The sequence below is a fragment of the Ranitomeya imitator genome, chromosome 9 (assembly GCF_032444005.1).
Source record: "Ranitomeya imitator isolate aRanImi1 chromosome 9, aRanImi1.pri, whole genome shotgun sequence".
In the NCBI taxonomy this organism is placed as follows: Eukaryota; Metazoa; Chordata; class Amphibia; order Anura; family Dendrobatidae; genus Ranitomeya; species Ranitomeya imitator.
In genome coordinates this window covers 150113220-150133356 of record NC_091290.1, presented here as the reverse complement: position 1 = coordinate 150133356, position 20137 = coordinate 150113220, and the positions used below count along the sequence as shown (strand labels likewise).

The 20137-nt window shown below is 47.3% G+C and overlaps 1 protein-coding gene across 1 annotated transcript in view; it reads left to right on the top strand.

The window, feature by feature from the left end:
• Positions 1-20137, top strand: part of BANP (BTG3 associated nuclear protein) — a 369258-nt gene that overhangs the window by 221631 nt on the left and 127490 nt on the right. The window contains exons 10-11 of the mRNA XM_069739403.1: positions 5085-5147; positions 8904-8948. Coding sequence (XP_069595504.1) covers positions 5085-5147; positions 8904-8948 — 108 coding nt within the window. The remainder of the gene's footprint in view (positions 1-5084; positions 5148-8903; positions 8949-20137) is intronic.

Genomic DNA, 20137 nt, shown 5'->3' with positions numbered 1-20137 from the left:
CCGCACATAGTCCTCCATACAGTATAGTAGTTCCACATAGTGCTCCATACAGTATAATGGCTCCACATAGTGCTCCATACAGTATAATAGCCGCACATAGTCCTCCATACAGTATAGTAGCCCCACATAGTGCTCCATACAGTATAATGGCTCCACATAGTGCTCCATACAGTATAATAGCCGCACATAGTCCTCCATACAGTATAGTAGCCCCACATAGTGCTCCATACAGTATAATGGCCCACATAGTCCTCCATACAGTATAATAGCCGCTCATAGTCCTCCATACAGTATAGTAGCCCCACATAGTGCTCCATACAGTATAATGGCCCCACATAGTGCTCCATACAGTATAATGGCCCCACATAGTGCTCCATACAGTATAATAGCCGCACATAGTCCTCCATACAGTATAGTAGCCCCACATAGTGCTCCATACAGTATAATGGCCCACATAGTCCTCCATACAGTATAATAGCCGCACATAGTCCTCCATACAGTATAGTAGCCCCACATAGTGCTCCATACAGTATAATGGCCCCACATAGTGCTATCCAATCATCAGAAAAGCAAAGGATTGAGTTCCAGCTCCTTAAAACAATGCATTTATTGAATCCAAATATAAAATCCAAATGTCCATGGTGTACAAACTCCCAACGGTAAGTGCCTGGGATAGCAGAGATAAACGGCAACGCGTTTCGATCGAAGTGATCTTTATCAGAGCCATACCTGGATCAGGCAGCTTCTCCTACTTATAAGGAGGCTCACCCAACCAGATCATTCATTTGAATCACATGGCAATTTGACAGGTCCTTTTGTCTAAAATCATTATTACATTTATAACAACATAAGAAAAAAAGAGAGAATTAAAATCACATTCAGCAATAATGTAACATAACTTCATGTCTTTTATTTAATCCTGTTGGGACACAGGTATTCAATTGGAATATCCAATATGCTTCTCGTGTGAGAAGCCGACGTCTAATGTCACCACCCCGGATAGGGGTATTGACCCGTTCAATTCCCTGGACCTGGAACGTGACAGTGCTGCGTGCATGGTACATGACAAAATGTTTAGATGCTGCTGATATATTCCTGTTGTCATTTTGAATGTTACCTATATCATACAGATGTTCCCTAATGCGTGTTTTTAATTTCCTGGACGTACAGCCCACATATGATAGGCTGCACTCCGTGCACTGAATTTTGTATACCACATTGCAAGAATTACAATTTATGTACTGCTTTATATCGAATTTAATTGTCTCATCCGCATTATAAAAAGTCTTTTCAATGCTGGCAAATTTACAGGTGCTGCAATTCCGTGTACCACACTTAAAAAATCCTAGGTAATTTAACCAGGTTTTTGTGGATTTGTTTTTAGAGCAAAATAGACTAGGGGCTATTTTATTGCCAATGGTCGGGGCTCTTCTCGATACCACATTAATGCCAGAGTTAAGTATATCATACAACTGGGGATCTTCATATAAAATAGGTAAATACCTGTTGATAATATCTTTAATTTTAGTAAACTGCGGGCTATATTGAAGGCATATATATGGCTTTTGTTCCATTTGTAAGTTGCTATGCTTTTGTGCTGTAACTAGTTCTTTGCAATCCTTACCTGCTACTATTCTTTTGGCCCGATTAATTGTCCATTGAGGGTATTGCCGATATGTCAATTTATTTGCTATTTGATCAATTTCACCTTTAAGGTCTCTTTCTAAACTACAATTCCGTTTGATCCTGGTGAACTCACCCACCGGGATCGATTTGATTGTGTGCCTGCTGTGGCTACTTTTGGCATGCAGTATTGTGTTACCCCTTACTGGCTTATGATATGTTCTGGTAACGATGTTTTGATCTTTATGGACAAAAGGACCTGTCAAATTGCCATGTGATTCAAATGAATGATCTGGTTGGGTGAGCCTCCTTATAAGTAGGAGAAGCTGCCTGATCCAGGTATGGCTTTGATAAAGATCACTCCGATCGAAACGCGTTGCCGCTTATCTCTGCTATCCCAGGCACTTACCGTTGGGAGTTTGTACACCATGGACATTTGGATTTTATATTTGGATTCAATAAATGCATTGTTTTAAGGAGCTGGAACTCAATCCTTTGCTTTTCTGATGATTGGATGGTCCTCCTGCAGCGGAGTTCCGTGCACCTGCGGTGATTTACCGGTGAGCTGGCTACAAACCCCCTTCTTTTTGTCCCCACATAGTGCTCCATACAGTATAATAGCCGCACATAGTCCTCCACACATTATAGTAGCCCCACATAGTGCTCCATACAGTATAATGGCCCTGCATAGTGCCCAATACAGTATAATGGCCCCACATATTGCTCCATACTGGACAATGGCTTCGCATAGTGCCCCACATAGTGCTCCATACAGTATAATGGCCCCACATAATGCTCCATACAGTATAATGGTCCCGCATAGTGCTCCATTCAGTATAATGTCCCCACATAGTGCTCCATACTGTACAATGGCTTCGCATAGTGCCCCACATAGTCCTCCATACAGTAGAATAGCCCCACATAGTCCTCCATACAGTATAATAGCCCCACATAGTCCTCCATACAGTAGAATAGCCCCACATAGTCCTCCATACAGTATAATAGCCCCACATAGTGCCCCATACAGTATAAAAGCCCCACATAATCCTCCATACAGTATAATGGTCCAGCATAGTGCTCCATACAGTATAATGGCCTCACGTTAAAAAAACTACTTACCTCTGCCCTTTCCAACGTTGATCTGGTCTCTTCATATATCACAGTCCTTCCTGTGCACGTGCGCCTTCTACTCAGCGCAATAGCGCCACCATCTCCTCAGCCTGCGCGCCATCTCCTCAGCAATAGGGCCGCCACTCTCTTACCATCTCCTCAGCAATAGCGCCGCTACTCTCCTCAGCCCACGCGCCATCTTCCTCCTCAGCACGTGTGCAAACTGATTGGACGGTGCACGACCTGATGGGACAGCGCGTGTGTTGAGAGAGTGGCCATGATATTAATGATGAGGGAGATGGGAACTGGACTGGGCTGAGGAGAGTGGTGGCAGCGCTAGTGTTGAAGAGATGGCGCTTGTGCCCTCTGGGAAGGCTCTGTGTGCCCCCACTTACGTGCTGTAGTTTCACCACCACTAGTATACACCCTGTGCATGTAACCGTCCTGAGAACTGTGGCTGCAAAGCAGCATCAGCCCAAGAGGAGATCACTGAGAACGTCAGAGGTGGGATTTCCATAACCAATAAACTAGCAATCAAGCATCCACAGAGGTGGGGTATAAATGGAGACAAGGGTCCTAACAAGGGTAACACCAGAGGCGTGAAGAATCTGCAGCAATCTGACTGCAAAGGAAGGAGTGGTTGTGATGTTCGGGCATTGTTATGTGGGCTACTGGAGTCCTTACCCAAATTTGAGCAAAGGCAAGGGGGTTGGCGCGTGTAATTGCAGCCGATGATACTTTATGGTAGACTCAGAGTTAATTCGTCCCATTCTGTTACAGGCTGCAGGGAATGAAGGCAAAGTGTCTGTTACGAAGTTTGGGCTGGAAACTTTCCTTGGAGTCCCTATTGTCAGTTTGATAAGTTTAGTCTGTTTTGTTTTGCCCCTTCTGAATAGGATAACTTCCGTCCAGAGGAAATGAAGCTGTTTGATATAGAGGGAGCTTTGAAATTCACAGGCAATTGTAAAATAAAGTCGTCAGAGGCTTCTTGACTGAATTCCAAATTCAGCCTCTTAATCTTAGCTTAGTGCAGCCGTTTTATTTCTTCCAAAACAAAGCTCAGTGGGAAAATGAGGATTTTAGTTGTTGGAAAGCCCTAAGTATATGAAGTATATACTACATATGTACTGGCTCACCCACAAGAAGTATCTGCATCTCTACTGTCCTCCCAACTATAAGTATCTACTACATCTCTACCGTCTCCCCACTATAAATATCTACTACATCTGTACCGTCCCCCCACTATAAGTATCTACTACATCTCTACCATCTCCCCACTATAAATATCGAATACATCTGTACCGTCTCCCCCACTGTAAGTATCTACTACATCTCTACCGTCTCCCCACTATAAATATCTACTACATCTGTACCGTCCCCCCACTATAAGTATCTACTACATCTCTACCGTCTCCCCACTATAAATATCTACTACATCTCTACCGTCTCCCCACTATAAATATCTACTACATCTGTACCGTCCCCCCACTAGAAGTATCTACTACATCTCTACCATCTCCCCACTATAAATATCGAATACATCTGTACCGTCTCCCCACTATAAGTATCTACTACATCTGTACCATCCCCCCACTATAAGTATCTACTACATCTCTACCATCTCCCCACTATAAATATCGAATACATCTGTACCGTCTCCCCACTAGAAGTATCTACTACATCTTTACTGTTCCCCCCACTATAAGTATCTACTACATCTGTACCGTCTCCCCCACTATAAGTATCTACTACATCTCTACCGTCTCCCCACTATAAGTATCTACTACATCTGTACCGTCTCCCCACTATAAGTATCTACTACATTTGTACCGTCCCCCACACTATAAGTATCTACTACATCTGTACCGTCCCCCCCACTCTAAGTATCTAGTTAGCTTAGACAGTGGCTTCATGTGGTTTCATGCATTTCTGTTATAGTGCCCTGACAGCAGGATTGTGCTCAGTGACTACAGACATTGTCAGGTCGGCGCTGTTATACTGAATACACTGATACCTGGTGATGGAATGGTGATGCTCGTGCTTCGGGGTGGCCTGTGGGGGTCTTCATGTGGTGCTCTGATTAGGTATTCACCATTATGGCTGCTGACATATCCTATAGTGACCTTCCCCCTAGTTTTCATAATGATTTTTTTTTTTAAATCACATTGAGCAGGCGGCGCGGGCGCTGCAGCATGATCTCATCTATGATCTGCATTCAATTGTTTTATTTAGTCATATATATTTATTGTTAAAACAACAAAAAAACTTTCTCAAAATGTCGCCAGCCACGCCTACATAGTAGCATCTATCAGATTTTTTGCTTTCTCACATCGTCTCTCCATTTTCTGCAGGGACATCTGCACATCGCTCAGGTGCCGCAGGGAGAGCAGGTCCAGATCACGCAGGACAGCGAGGTAAGTTACTGTGCACCAATCATTAATGTTCTGTGTGCCGTCAGTGAGGCCGCCGCTGCCTCCGTCCCCACTGCCTCCGTCCCCGCTGCCTCCGTCCCCGCTGCCTCCGTCCCCGCTGCCTCCGTCCCCGCTGCCTCCGTCCCCGCTGCCTCCGTCCCCGCTGCCTCCGTCCCCGCTGCCTCCGTCCCCGCTGCCTCCGTCCCCGCTGCCTCCGTCCCCGCTGCCGCCGTCCCCGCTGCCTCCGTCCCCGCTGCCTCCGTCCCCGCTCTGGTTCTGTGATCTCCAGTACATGCCGAGAACAGCGCTGAAACCATCAGAACTTATTTGTGTCTGATATTGGTCAGAAAACTGATGACATTACAGGAAAATGAAATATTTCAGCTCCTGCGGTTTTTACAGACCTGTTTCATATCTTGCAGTTTGCAAGTTCTGTCAGTTCTGAGTTTCCAATGAGCCGTAGAGTCACGGGTGGATTTCAGGGATCTGCTGGGTTTCTACCAGCCTCAGGACAATGGAGGGGAAGGTGTTACATAGCGAGGTGGTTTCTCTATATTGCTCTGTTGGCAGCCAATGCCTAACTCACTTTACAGCTGTTTAGGCTGTTGCCGTGCATTTAAAGGGGCAGTAAAGATAGCAAAAATCATGAGACAGACTAACTAAGACTAATTCTTAGACAATGTAAACCTAAATTAGACCGTCAGACAATGCAGCGGTGATCGCAGGGGCCCCTTCTGGATTAAAAATGTGCTTCTTTCCACTTTGTAGTCTGAGTTTATTACACCACTTGTTGGTTACTTAGCACCAGAAATTTGCCTCTGATGTCTCATCTCGGACAACAACAACTTTCATTAAACCACACCCCTTTGGTTAAAAAGGTACAAAACGTGTCTAAAGCAGATAATGTGACGCAAAGCAGATAGGACAGGTAGGCAGGCAGGTGTGTGAGGCGGGCGTGAGTGTGAGGCAGACAGGCCAGTTAGATGGACAGGACAGAGAGTGTGAGGCGGGGGAGAGTTTGTGGGGCGGGGAGAGAGTGTGGGGTGGGAAAGAGTGTGGGGTGGGAAAGAGAATGTGGGATGGGGGGAGAGTCTGGGGCGGGGGAGAGAGTGTGGGGCGGGGAGAGAGTGTGGGGTGGGGGAGAGAGTGTGAGGCGGGGAGAGAGTGTGGGGCGGGGAGAGAGTGTGGGGCGGGGAGAGAGTGTGGGGTGGGGGAGAGAGTGTGGGGTGGGGGAGAGAGTGTGGGGCGGGGGAGAGTGTGAGGCGGGCGTGAGTGTGAGGCAGACAGGCCAGTTAGACAGGACAGAGAGTGTGAGGTGGGCATGAGTGTGATGCGGGGGAGAGTGCGAGGCAGACAGGCCAGTTAGATGGACAGGACAGAGAGTGTGAGGCGGGGGAGAGTGTGAGGCGGTGGAGAGTGTGAAGCGGGGAGAGTGTGAGGCGGGGGAGACAGGCCAGTTAGACAGACAGGACAGAGAGTGTGAGGCGGGGGAGAGTGCGAGGCAGACAGGCCAGTTAGATGGACAGGACAGAGAGTGTGAGGCGGGGGAGAGTGTGAGGCGGTGGAGAGTGTGAAGCGGGGAGAGTGTGAGGCGGGGGAGACAGGCCAGTTAGACAGACAGGACAGAGAGTGTGAGGCGGGGGAGAGTGCGAGGCAGACAGGCCAGTTAGATGGACAGCACTGTCTTATAGCCTCAAAATCTCCCGGTGTTGAATCCATGTCATCTTTATGTGACATAAGAATTTGTTGCACAACTGGAGGGGTCTTCTTCCCACTTGGGCCATTTGTGGCACATTCACAGGACAAGCTATAAATGTCAGACTGATGTGGTGCTGTCAGGAATGGAGAGGTGGCTGCACCTGCTGTCATAGAACAGAATGGAAAGCTGCTCCAAGCGCAGGCGATTCCCTGTCCTCGACAGCACGAGGTGGGGCGCTATCCCCAATAAATAAATCCGGGCCCCAGCAATGTGACCCGCATCTTCCGGACCATTCTGACCTTTCTGTGCATGTGCCATAAATGCCTCCATAGGAATTGCCCCCGAGAGTAAACCCTCTTTACAGGACACAGACTTCTCTATAGGAACCTCACAGAATAACAGGTAGTAAAATGTGTGCAGCATTAGTGTGACGGATGGCGCTGGAGGTGTCGCCCTGATGCCCTGTCTCATGTCGGCTGGTTTCTGCCACTGTTAATGATGATTTTCTGCAGATGGATGAGCCGCTACCTGCAGAGATCGCCCGCTCGTTGGCAGCGCCGTGCACAGATGGTGACCCCTCGCCTGGTTTTGCCCTTTGTTTTTATGAAATTCATCAGTTATACTTGTTTCTGTGATTCACTGAAAGGATGATAAATTGCACAGCGGCTCTTGGGAATTGTTTTTACACTCCTGCACCGATCGTCCGTCCTCCTGTTAATGATAGAGGACGTTCACTCTCTATGAGGACGGCCCGCGGCTGCGATGAAGGCCTGTATACAGGACCGGACTGATAAATGGCAGCGTGGTGAGGAGGCTTACTGGTTATGGTGAGGAGCCTTACTGGTTACAGTGAGGAGCCTTACTGGTTACGGTGAGGAGTCTTACTGGTTACGGTGATGAGCGTTTTTGGTTACGGTGAGGAGCCTTAATGGTTATGGTGAGGAGCCTTGCTGGTTATGGTAAGGAGCCTTACTGGTTAGGGTGAGGAGCCTTACTGGTTATGGTGAGGAGCCTTACTGGTTATGGTGAGGAGCGTTACTGGTTATGGTGAGGAGGCTTACTGGTTAGGGTGAGGAGCCTTACTGGTTATGGTGAGGAGGCTTACTGGTTATGGTGAGGAGGCTTACTGGTTATGGTGAGGAGCGTTACTGGTTATGGTGAGGAGGCTTACTGGTTAGGGTGAGGAGCCTTACTGGTTATGGTGAGGAGGCTTACTGGTTATGGTGAGGAGGCTTACTGGTTATGGTGAGGAGCGTTACTGGTTATGGTGAGGAGGCTTACTGGTTATGGTGAGGAGGCTTACTGGTTAGGGTGAGGAGCCTTACTGGTTATGGTGAGGAGCCTTACTGGTTATGGTGAGGAGCGTTACTGGTTATGGTGAGGAGGCTTACTGGTTATGGTGAGGAGGCTTACTGGTTATGGTGAGGAGGCTTACTGGTTATGGTGAGGAGCCTTACTCGTTGCGGCGAGGAGCCTTACTGGTTACTGTGAGGAGCGTTACTGGTAATGGCGAGGAGCCTTACTGGTTACTGTGAGGAGCGTTACTGGTAATGGTGAGGAGCCTTACTGGTTACTGTGAGGAGCGTTACTGGTAATGGTGAGGAGCGTTACTGGTTACGGTGAGAAGTCTTACTGGTTGCGGCGAGGAGCCTTACTGGTTACGGTGATGAACCTTACTGGTAATGGTGAGGAGTCTTACTGGTTACTGTGAGGAGCGTTACTGGTAATGGTGAGGAGCCTTACTGGTTACGGTGATGAACCTTACTGGTTACGGTGAGGAGCGTTACTGGTAATGGTGAGGAGCCTTACTGGTTGCGGCGAGCAGCCTTACTGGTTGCGGCGAGGAGCCTTACTGGTTGCGGCGAGCAGCCTTACTGGTTGCGGCGAGGAGCCTTACTGGTTACGGTGAGAAGCCTTACTGGTTGCGGTGAGGAGCCTTACTGGTTACGTCCAGGAGCCTTACTGGTTGCGGCGAGCAGCCTTACTGGTTATTAGTTACATACAGTAAATTGTCCTTGGCTCAGTGTTTGCTAATTCTAACATCCGTGTGTGTTTTACAGGGGAACCTACAGATCCATCAGGTCCACGTGGGTCAGGACGGCCAGGTACTGTTCTTTCCTTACCGTTGTATCATCGCTGATTTCTCCCACTCCCCGGACATCACTTCCATGTGTGACATAAAGCTGTTTATAATGAGGACTGGTGCAGGACAATGTGGGGATGAGTTATGCTCCCTCCTCAGCCCAGGAATTTCAGGTCTTTCTTATAGAATGCCTAAGTGGTGAAGGAGGAAGGGGACGAGACCCCGCACCAAGCTTACATTCCCTCATTATCTAAAAAGATAAAATATTTTAAGCGAAGGGGATGAAATGGATATGATAGGAAAAAAAGAAAGAGTTATCTTTGTCTTAAAAACTATCAAACAAGTCTTCTTACTCATGTCAGCACAGAGTATTTCAGGAGAAGATGTTGTGGGAGGTCAGAGACTATCGAGGGGCATGTAGGTGCTGAGGTCTCTCCCCAGAAACAAGTGGCATTCGGTGAGTGTACAGGAGGCCGATGGCCGGGAACGAGCCACTAATTACACACTGGATTGCTGATCATCGACTCATATCAAGGGGTCGTTACTGAGTGGGAAGAGGGGTCTCGTGCTGCACAGTTTCCTAGGAGCCAGTGACCGGCGCCATCGTCTTTAGGTTACATGGTAGTCCACATTTGTATTTACTTCAACAGTATATAGCATGTATTGAAGGGTTTTCTTGTCTCCTGGCTGCAGTTTGTGGTAAAAAACTAACACAAACTTTTCTTGACACGCGCTCCCCTGGTCCAGGACGGAGTCTCCTCACTGCTGCCTTGGAGTCTACTATTGGCTGCAGACAATCTGTGTGATAAGTGTCTTATGTCAACGCTGCAGCCAATAACAGGCACCGGGGCAGCAGTGGACACTTAACACTGGACCTGGGGAGGGTGAGGTAGGTACACGTTTATATACATATATATATATATACACACACACACACACACACACACACACACACACACACACACACACATTACAAACCAGAAGACAGGGGCTTTGTAAAGTCAGAAAACCCTTTAAAGCAACACCTTGCCTAAGTGACTGCACACATCATGTGGCTGATGCCTTTGACTGTTACAAGCCCCCAGAGACAGTCCGTGTTTCTGTGTGCAATGCTTTTGTAAGGAATTTCCGTATTTACTAAGGATTTTCAGTGACCTATGGGGAGGTGGTCTTCCTTTTATCCATTTCCATCATAGTCGCTTTCATACCTAAGGGAAAAAAAAGCTTTTCTCTAAAACTATTGTATGTTGCTGAGAGATATTGATCGCAGATGAGCACAATTCAGGTGAAAGAGCAGCCGATGGCTGAGGTCCATCAGAACGTTACTGAACAGGTCAGCCTGAGCTGTTAGGGACAGTCCCCGGGGTGGTATGGCACAATGTGTGCAATCAATCTATTACCGACCCGGAGACTCCAGTGTGTGAGATTCTACTGCTTCATTCTGACATTTAACATTCATCGGGGTCTAGGAGCTTCTACTATTTAGTAGAGATGTATATAAGGCTGAAGCAATTCCACCGGGTCCAAAATATGTGGCTTATAAGACATATCAGGAGGGTAGGCACTCGGCTCCTCTATCAGTCTCACACTAAAGGGGCCTCTCTGTTCGCTTGATGTTTTCTTGTTACATTCATTCCCCTTTTTCTATGTGCCAGTCATATATCGGAGCCCTCCGTGTCAGGTCGTATATCAGAGCCCCCCCGTGTCAGGTCGTATATCGGAGCTCCCCGTGTCAGGTCATATATCGGAGCTCCCCGTGTCAGGTCGTATATCGGAGCTCCCCGTGTCAGGTCGTATATCAGACCTTCCTGTGCCAGTCATATAGCGGAGCCCCCCCCCGTGTCAGGTCATATATCGGAGCTCCCCGTGTCAGGTCGTATATCAGAGCCCCCCCCCCCCCCCCCGTGTCAGGTCGTATATCGGAGCTCCCCGTGTCAGGTCGTATATCGGAGCTCCCCGTGTCAGGTCGTATATCGGAGCTCCCCGTGTCAGGTCGTATATCGGAGCTCCCCGTGTCAGGTCATATATCGGAGCTCCCCGTGTCAGGTCATATATCGGAGCTCCCCGTGTCAGGTCGTATATCGGAGCTCCCCGTGTCAGGTCGTATATCGGAGCTCCCCGTGTCAGGTCGTATATCGGAGCTCCCCGTGTCAGGTCGTATATCGGAGCTCCCCGTGTCAGGTCATATATCGGAGCTCCCCGTGTCAGGTCATATATCGGAGCTCCCCGTGTCAGGTCGTATATCGGAGCTCCCCGTGTCAGGTGATATATCGGAGCTCCCCGTGTCAGGTGATATATCGGAGCTCCCCGTGTCAGGTCATATATCGGAGCTCCCCGTGTCAGGTGATATATCGGAGCTCCCCGTGTCAGGTGATATATCGGAGCTCCCCGTGTCAGGTGATATATCGGAGCTCCCCGTGTCAGGTCGTATATCGGAGCTCCCCGTGTCAGGTCATATATCGGAGCTCCCCGTGTCAGGTCATATATCGGAGCTCCCCGTGTCAGGTCATATATCGGAGCTCCCCGTGTCAGGTGATATATCGGAGCTCCCCGTGTCAGGTCGTATATCGGAGCTCCCCGTGTCAGGTCGTATATCGGAGCTCCCCGTGTCAGGTCATATATCGGAGCTCCCCGTGTCAGGTCGTATATCGGAGCTCCCCGTGTCAGGTCATATATCGGAGCTCCCCGTGTCAGGTCATATATCGGAGCTCCCCGTGTCAGGTGATATATCGGAGCTCCCCGTGTCAGGTCGTATATCGGAGCTCCCCGTGTCAGGTCATATATCGGAGCTCCCCGTGTCAGGTCATATATCGGAGCTCCCCGTGTCAGGTGATATATCGGAGCTCCCCGTGTCAGGTGATATATCGGAGCTCCCCGTGTCAGGTCGTATATCGGAGCTCCCCGTGTCAGGTGATATATCGGAGCTCCCCGTGTCAGGTCGTATATCGGAGCTCCCCGTGTCAGGTCGTATATCGGAGCTCCCCGTGTCAGGTGATATATCGGAGCTCCCCGTGTCAGGTCATATATCGGAGCTCCCCGTGTCAGGTGATATATCGGAGCTCCCCGTGTCAGGTGATATATCGGAGCTCCCCGTGTCAGGTCATATATCGGAGCCCCCGTGTCAGGTCGTATATCGGAGCTCCCCGTGTCAGGTGATATATCGGAGCTCCCCGTGTCAGGTGATATATCGGAGCTCCCCGTGTCAGGTGATATATCGGAGCTCCCCGTGTCAGGTGATATATCGGAGCTCCCCGTGTCAGGTCGTATATCGGAGCCCCCCGTGTCAGGTCATATATCGGAGCCCCCGTGTCAGGTCATATATCGGAGCTCCCCGTGTCAGGTCATATATCGGAGCTCCCCGTGTCAGGTCATATATCGGAGCTCCCCGTGTCAGGTCATATATCGGAGCTCCCCGTGTCAGGTCATATATCGGAGCTCCCCGTGTCAGGTCATATATCGGAGCTCCCCGTGTCAGGTCATATATCGGAGCTCCCCGTGTCAGGTGATATATCGGAGCTCCCCGTGTCAGGTGATATATCGGAGCCCCCCGTGTCAGGTGATATATCGGAGCCCCCCGTGTCAGGTCATATATCGGAGCCCCCCGTGTCAAGTTGTATATCGGAGCTCCCCGTGTCAGGTCATATATCGGAGCTCCCCGTGTCAGGTGATATATCGGAGCTCCCCGTGTCAGGTGATATATCGGAGCTCCCCGTGTCAAGTTGTATATCGGAGCCCCCCGTGTCAGGTGATATATCGGAGCTCCCCGTGTCAGGTCATATATTGGATCCTCTGCTGATCCTGACGCTGTTCCTCCTACTTAGAGACCAATCTCTGGAAAGATCCAGGTGCAGGAATCTGTGTGACGTTCATCTCTCGGAGTTGCCATCTCCTGCCATTAGATTCAGCCACAGGCAATAAACCACTATGGGGCTGACTTGGTAAGTGGCAGTGTGGTCTGCAGGCTTGTCATTCGGTGGCCACCATTGTTCCTTGTGGCTGCCGGCAGACACCAGGGGGCTTCATACAATAGTTATTTCACATTTGGCCTCCACCTATCGGACCACGCTGTGGATGTGTGCAGGGTATTATAGGGGGCACCGTCACCTCCTATGAGGACTGTACTGTTCTTCTTATGGACAGAATGTAAATTGTTGGGTAAAATTAAGGGACAATTATTCTTTCCCATAGTGGTTTAATTTGTGAAGAATACATGTTACTCCTGAGAATATTGTTGATGTAGCGGTATATGATAGTGACTCTACGCAGACACCTCTGAGGTCTGATAGCCGCTGTTAGTCTCAGGTGATCTCGCCACCTCTGCTTTCTTCGGGCTGTAAATATTTAGGGTGATGCCAGTTTTCTGAGATGTTTTTGGCCTCCTTCCCAGTGCTTGTAATTACCATAAAGATCATAAAGGGAAGGGGTGGGACAATATCCCTTTAACAGAGTCTGTGCGAGGTATAAATAGCAGCCGGTGCCGGGGCCTTCTGAGCCGCCTTTATGTGTCGGGGCTTTGATGTCAAACTAAAACCACAAGAGCCGCTGTTGTACGTTTGGCAGCTGACCCCGATTCTGCACTCAATAGCTTTTCCAGCAAACAAGTGAAAAAAAAGACAACAAAGATGCCGTGTGTAGAAATAACGTTCGATCTGTGCGTCCTGAGGATGGACTTGATGCCGCAATTCCCAACACCCTGGAAAGTTGTAATTGTGAAATCCCAGGAGCATTCGTCATTAGCATGTATGGTGGTCCGCCCATTGTAGAGGGGAGCGGAGACCCCAGCACTTGTGTATAGTAGGATGCAGCTGTTCCATGCAGTCTGGGCCGAACGACAATCCAGATGGGCACTTTGTAAGTTTTGCACCTTTTGGTTCCAAGATGGGATTAGAATGTCCAGGAGTTGGTATACTGACAAAACCGTACGCTAACCAGTAAGAGAAGCAAGGCAGGTGAAGAAACTGAGACATGGCCAGCGGTACTTTCCGGGTAATTTTATTATATACATCAAAATAAGCAACTTTGTAATATATCTTATCAGATAAATTGTCAAGTAAATAAGGCAGCACACTGCAGCGCTAAAACATGCAAACATGAAACACGAAAATTGAATTGCATTACTGCACTAGAAATATGAAAAATGAGAGCGTTTAGCGCATAAAAATGGCCAATTTTATGTGTACCTGGTAGCCACTTTACGGCATCTCTCTTATACCAGGTCCTACACTTGCCTTACCTCGCTGAGAATAAATGTCTCCATCTGAATGGGTACCTGTGAAACCTCTTCCTAGACTAAAATTCTCTCTCTCTGTGGAGGGGTATTGGACCTGCTGTAATTAAAACACCTGTGGCTAGGAGGCGGAGTGCTCGATTAGAAGGCTAAAGATAAATTTATCAGATAAATTGACCGCTTTCTCCTTCCGGACGGATGTTTCACGCTAAATTCATGGGTAAAATGTCTATTTGGTGAATGCAGACCTTCCCATTCCTGATGTAGAAGATTACAGTTGGTGCTCGTGAAGTTCTATGGAGGAGAGAGGAGCAGACACACATGTTCTGCTGTAAGTTCTCTTGAAGCCACAGTTGCATTTCTCCATAGAACTTTATGAGCACCATCTGTCATGTCTCTCGGTAACGAGGAAATCATATTGTCCGAAGATAGATTTTATTTGTGAATGGAGAAGTTTGAGACTGAATGGGGAGTCCAGAAAGGGAAGAAGCCGATTCCGCTGTTTTGATCTATTTAGTTTCTTATTTTCATGTTTACTAATGTTTGTTTGTTTTTGTTTTTTAAATGGTGAATTTTGAAGATTCTCACCTGTTATCACTTCAGTTCGCCACTAAAATGGATCAATAACTGAGGACTCCCATTTTATTTTTCTTTCCATCTAAACATAACAGGCTTGTGACAGAATGCAGCCATTTAGACCATCCACCCTCCAGGAATCCATGAAATCCTGGCTGTAATCTGCTTTCCTCCCTGTGATCTCTCTCTGGCTGCGTCTTGTCCTGTGACCAGTGGAGGGCGCTGCAGCGTAGGTCACCATCCGCGAGGTTTCTGTCTATGCAGCAGCAGAGCGGTGACCGTCTGAGCCACCAGACACATTCCTGCCCGTCCCAAACCTTGTTTGTTGTTCAGAGGATTATTTAATTTCTTCAATATTTGCAACTCAATACTTTAGCAACAAAAAAGGCATCATAAAGTAAACCCGGCATTCCTGTTCTAGCAGCGACGCTCCTTCTGTGAGGGTGACATCATTATTACCTGGGCATTATTCTGTGGGGTTACAAGGTGCAAAAAGTGCAATGTCATCTAATATGGAAGTCATTGACCTCTGTGCTGGAGCCCTGAAGCCGGGGATCTGATGACTATGCACAAGGTTCACAAGTCTCAGTGTCTTAATCTAGTGAAGAGCTGTTTGGAGCAGTGAGAAAGGAAAGAGACCCAACTGATAATAATAATAATCTTTATTTATATAGCGCCAACATATTCCGCAGCGCTTTACAGTTTAACAGTTTCAAACACAAAAGTCATAAGTAACAACGTTAACAATACAATAATTAAAGCAAAATAAGCCGCCCCTGCTCGTGATAGCTTACAATCTACAATGAGGTGGGGGAGATGCAAAGCACAGGTGTGTATTTACAATGATGTGTTTACAATGAGGGTCCAGCCATCTTCAGGGGGTGGGGGGTAGATGGGGATAGTGAATGGGCCACACACACACACAAACATAACATAACTTTGATTAGTGAACGTGATAGGCCGCTCTGAACAAATATGTTTTGAGGGAGCGCCTAAAACTATGCAAATTATGGATGGTCCTAATATCTTGGGGTAGAGCATTCCAGAGGATTGGCGCAGCACGGGAGAAGTCTTGTAGTCGGGAGTGGGAGGGACGGATTAATGTAGAGGTTAGTCGAAAGTCATTTGCAGAGCGCAGTGGTCTGTTAGGCCGATAGACAGAAATGAGGGAGGAGATGTAAGGGGGTGCCGCACTGTGGAGAGCTTTGTGGGGGAGAACAAGTACTTTGAATTGTATCCTGTAATGAATGGGTAGCCAGTGTAACGACTGGCGAAGAGCGGACGCGTCCGAGTAACGATTAGCGAGATGGACGACCCTGGCTGCTGCATTAAGGATAGACTGGAGAGGGGAAAGTCGAGTGAGGGGGAGGCCAATTAATAGAGCGTTACAGTAATCCAGGCGGGAGTGGATCAGGGCGACAGTGAGGGTTTTAGCTGTCTCCATGGTGAGAAAAGTACAGGGAGGGTGAGAGTGGGGTACGAAACCGATCCAAGTGTGATAACTCAAATCATGAGGATGTCTGCAGGTGCTGCTGGGAGTTCTGAGCGTGACTCTATGGTGGACATTATTTTCCCTAATAGAGTCCAGTAAGCACCAGATTAGTGTGAAGACCAGTGACATTGGAAAAGCTGCCCTCTGTCTTGGGGGTTTAAGAAATTCATTTTTCCATGAGTCAAGTAGATATCGCTAAGTATGGAGTTGTACCTCTAGAGATGGAGGGCTGGTGGACTGTTGCTGTACCTCTAGAGATGGAGGGCTGGTGGATTGTTGCTGTACCTCTAGAGATGGAGGGCTGGTGGACTGTTGCTGTACCTCTAGAGATGGAGGGCTGGTGGACTGTTGCTGTACCTCTAGAGATGGAGGGCTGGTGGAGTGTTGCTGTATCTCTAGAGATGGAGGGCTGGATGAGTGTTGCTGTACCTCTAGAGATGGAGGGCTGGTGGCCTGTTGCTGTACCTCTAGAGATGGAGGGCTGGGGGACTGTGGTGACACGGGGTCAGTGTTTTTGCTGTTGACAGAAGATGACGTAAGGAATTTTTTCTAAGTTGACCAGGACCCATGAAATGTTAAAAGGAGAATGGTCTTAGGGTGGTTGTGGCGCCGGCCACCTCATGCATTGTCACCGCTCCACCTGCCACACAAGTGCAGTAGAAACTCTTCTTGGACTTTAGTGGCATGTACTAACTAATATAATATGTAAAGACACTTTACCCAGCCGCCATAGTGGCTCCATTCAGGTTTACAGTTATATGAAAAAGTTTGGGCACCCCTATTAATCTTAAGCTTAATGTTTTATAAAAATTGTTTATTTTTTCAACAGCTATTTCAGTTTCATATATCTAATAACTGTTGGACACAGTAATGTTTCTGCCTTGAAACGAGGTTTATTGTACTAACAGAAAATGTGCAATCTGCATTCAAACAAAATTTGACAGGTGCATAAGTATAGGCACCCTTATCATTTTCTTGTTTTAAATACTCCTACCTAATTTTTACTGACTTACTAAAGCACTTTTTTATGGTTTTCAAACCTCATTGAGCTTTGAACTTCATAGCCAGGTGTATGCAATCATGAGAAAAGCTACTTAAAGTGGCCACTTGCAAGTTGTTCTCCTGTTTGAATCTCCTCTGAAGAGTGGCATCATGGGCTCCTAAAAACAACTGTCTAATGATCTGAAAACAAAGATTATTCAACATAGTTGTTCAGGGGAAGGATACAAAAAGCTGTCTCAGAGATTTAACCTGTCAATTTCCACTGTGAGGAACATAGTAAGGAAATGGAAGAACACAGGTACAGTTCTTGTTAAGGCCAGAAGTGGCAGGCCAAGAAAACCATCAGAAAGGCAGAGAAGAAGAATGGTGAGATCAGTCAAGGACAATCTTCAGACCACCTCCAGAGAGCTGCAGCATCAACTTGCTGCATCGGTCAACTATACAACGCACTTTGCACAAGGAGAAGCTGTATGGGAGAGTGATGTGAAAGAAACCGTTTCCGCAAGCACACCACAAACAGAGTCGGCTGAGGTATGCAAAAGCACATTTGGAGAAGCCAATTTCTTTTTGGAAGAAGGTCCTGTGGACTGATGAAACCAAGATTGAGTTGTTTGGTCATACAAAAAGGCGTTATGCATGGCAGCAAAAAAAAACACAGCATTCCAAGAAAAACACTTGCTACCCACAGTAAAATTTGGTGGAGGTTCCATCACGCTTTGGGGCTGTGTGGCCAATGCCGGCACTGGGAATCTTGTTAAAGTTGAGGGACGCATGGATTCCTCTCAGTATCAGCAGATTCTTGACAATAATGTTCACGAATCAGTGACAAAGTTGAAGTTAGGCAGGGGATGGATCTTTCAGCAAGACAATGATCCAAAACACCGCTCCAAATCTACTCAGGCATTCATGCAGAGGAACAATTACACTGTTCTGGAATGGCCATCCCAGTCCCCAGACCTGAATATCATTGAACATCTGTGGGATCATTTGAAGATGGCTGTCCATGCTTGGCGACCATCAAACTTAACGGAACTGGAATTGTTTTGTAAAGAGGAATGGTCAAAAATACCTTCATCCAGGAACTCATTAAAAGCTACAGGAAGCGACTAGAAGCTTTTATTTTTGCAAAAGGAGGATCTACTAAATATTAATGTCACTTTTCTGGTGGGGTGCCCATACTTATGCACCTGTCAAATTTTGTTTGAATGTAGATTGCACATTTTCTGTTAGCACAATAAACCTCATTTCAAGGCAGAAACATTACTGTGTCCAACAGTTATTAGATATATGAAACTGAAATAGCTGTTAGAAAAAAAAAACAATTTTTATAAAACATTAAGCTTAAGATTAATAGGGGTGCCCAAACTTTTTCATATAACTGTATTTTTATCCATTCGTTCCCCTTTAATTCTTGAAACCCTGCACTTCCGGGCCAGCTGCGAGCAGATAGAACGGGCAGGTCCTCGGATACAGCACATCTGCTTTGAATAATCAACATAGGGAAACAAACAGGATTGTTCGAAAGAAAGAAAAAATAGAAAATGAAAAAGTAAACATTGTACAGCTGGAAATGCAGCGCTCGTACCTTCATTTTCAGGAGGGAAATAGATCATTTTGGATCATTTAGAACGTGATTGTATTTTAACAAGACTCCCGAGATGTTCCAGAGTTAATTGCTGAGGAAGCTGTAAATGATTCTTCCCAAGACAAAAATCCGTCAGGAGACGAATCCAGCTCCTTATTGGGATGGATTAGCAACGGATCAGGGTGTTGGTGTCTGTACGGTCACATTGTCACCTATAGTCACCCCCAGCAAAGCCAAGAGGTGCCCAGAGTTATAGCTTTCATTTATTGTCCTAAAACAGCTGGGTTTCCATAGCCGTCGCTGAGGGTGATGAAGTCTTGTTCCTTAGTAAAAGTCCATTATGATTGGTTTGTAGTTTGTGACTGGATAAGGACTTGAGCTTCATAATGGCCGGAGGGATCTGCGAGGAGTCGGGTCTTACTGGTGGTGGTGGTGGTGAGCTCGGAGTCCCTGGACTGGTGCGGTAAACTGGAGCTGGAGGTGTAATGTTTGCAGGTTTGTCGTGTCTGCAGTCCTTACATGCCCCATTTTGCTCTCACAACCTTACACACAGATTTCCTCATTGTGCCTATCTCCCAGACTGAACTCTTTAATTTTCCACCTAAATCCTTTGTGCGGCTTCCAGAGGCTGATGCTTTATGGATGGGTTTTGTCAGCTGCTCTTCCCCCCCACATCCCCATAAGTCTGATCATGAATTAGCCGCGGTTTGATGCTTATTTTTGCTGCATCCAAAACTCTACATTGTAATCCCCCCGGTAAATCCAAATGTATGCAGTGAAGTGTGCGGAATTTCTGCAACGAATGAATGGCTATGGGTGAGACTACGGTCTGTGATCAGATGCATGTACTCGAAGAGTCCGGATGTGCTGCTTCCAGACTTTACAAGCTGCTAAATCAGATTGGGGGAGTGAGTCCTACGAGGTGGCACCTGAGGCCATTCTTCGTCCTGCTCACCCCGACTTTTATTGCCTTTTGTGAAAAGTGGAGAGAATGTTTTCAATTTCATATCTTATATTTGGCTCCAAAGTTGAGAGAATGTTTTCAATTTCATCTCTATATTTCTGTTGAACTTGATTTGGCAGCTTTAATGGCGATTTATGAGATTTTGTCTTTGATGGACAGGAGTATTGAAATGTGTGGACAGTGTTCTGGGTGCTAAAGGTAGGAAAACGGGAAAAGCAAGCCAATGGAGACTGCATGGAGTAAATGGACTTTGTGTGCTTTCATCTGGTCCATTTCCATTCCAGCCTAGCCGGGCCAATGTGATTATGTCATTATCTGTGCGTCCATCTGTTTAATGCATGGGTCATGGATGTGACCAGGTGACT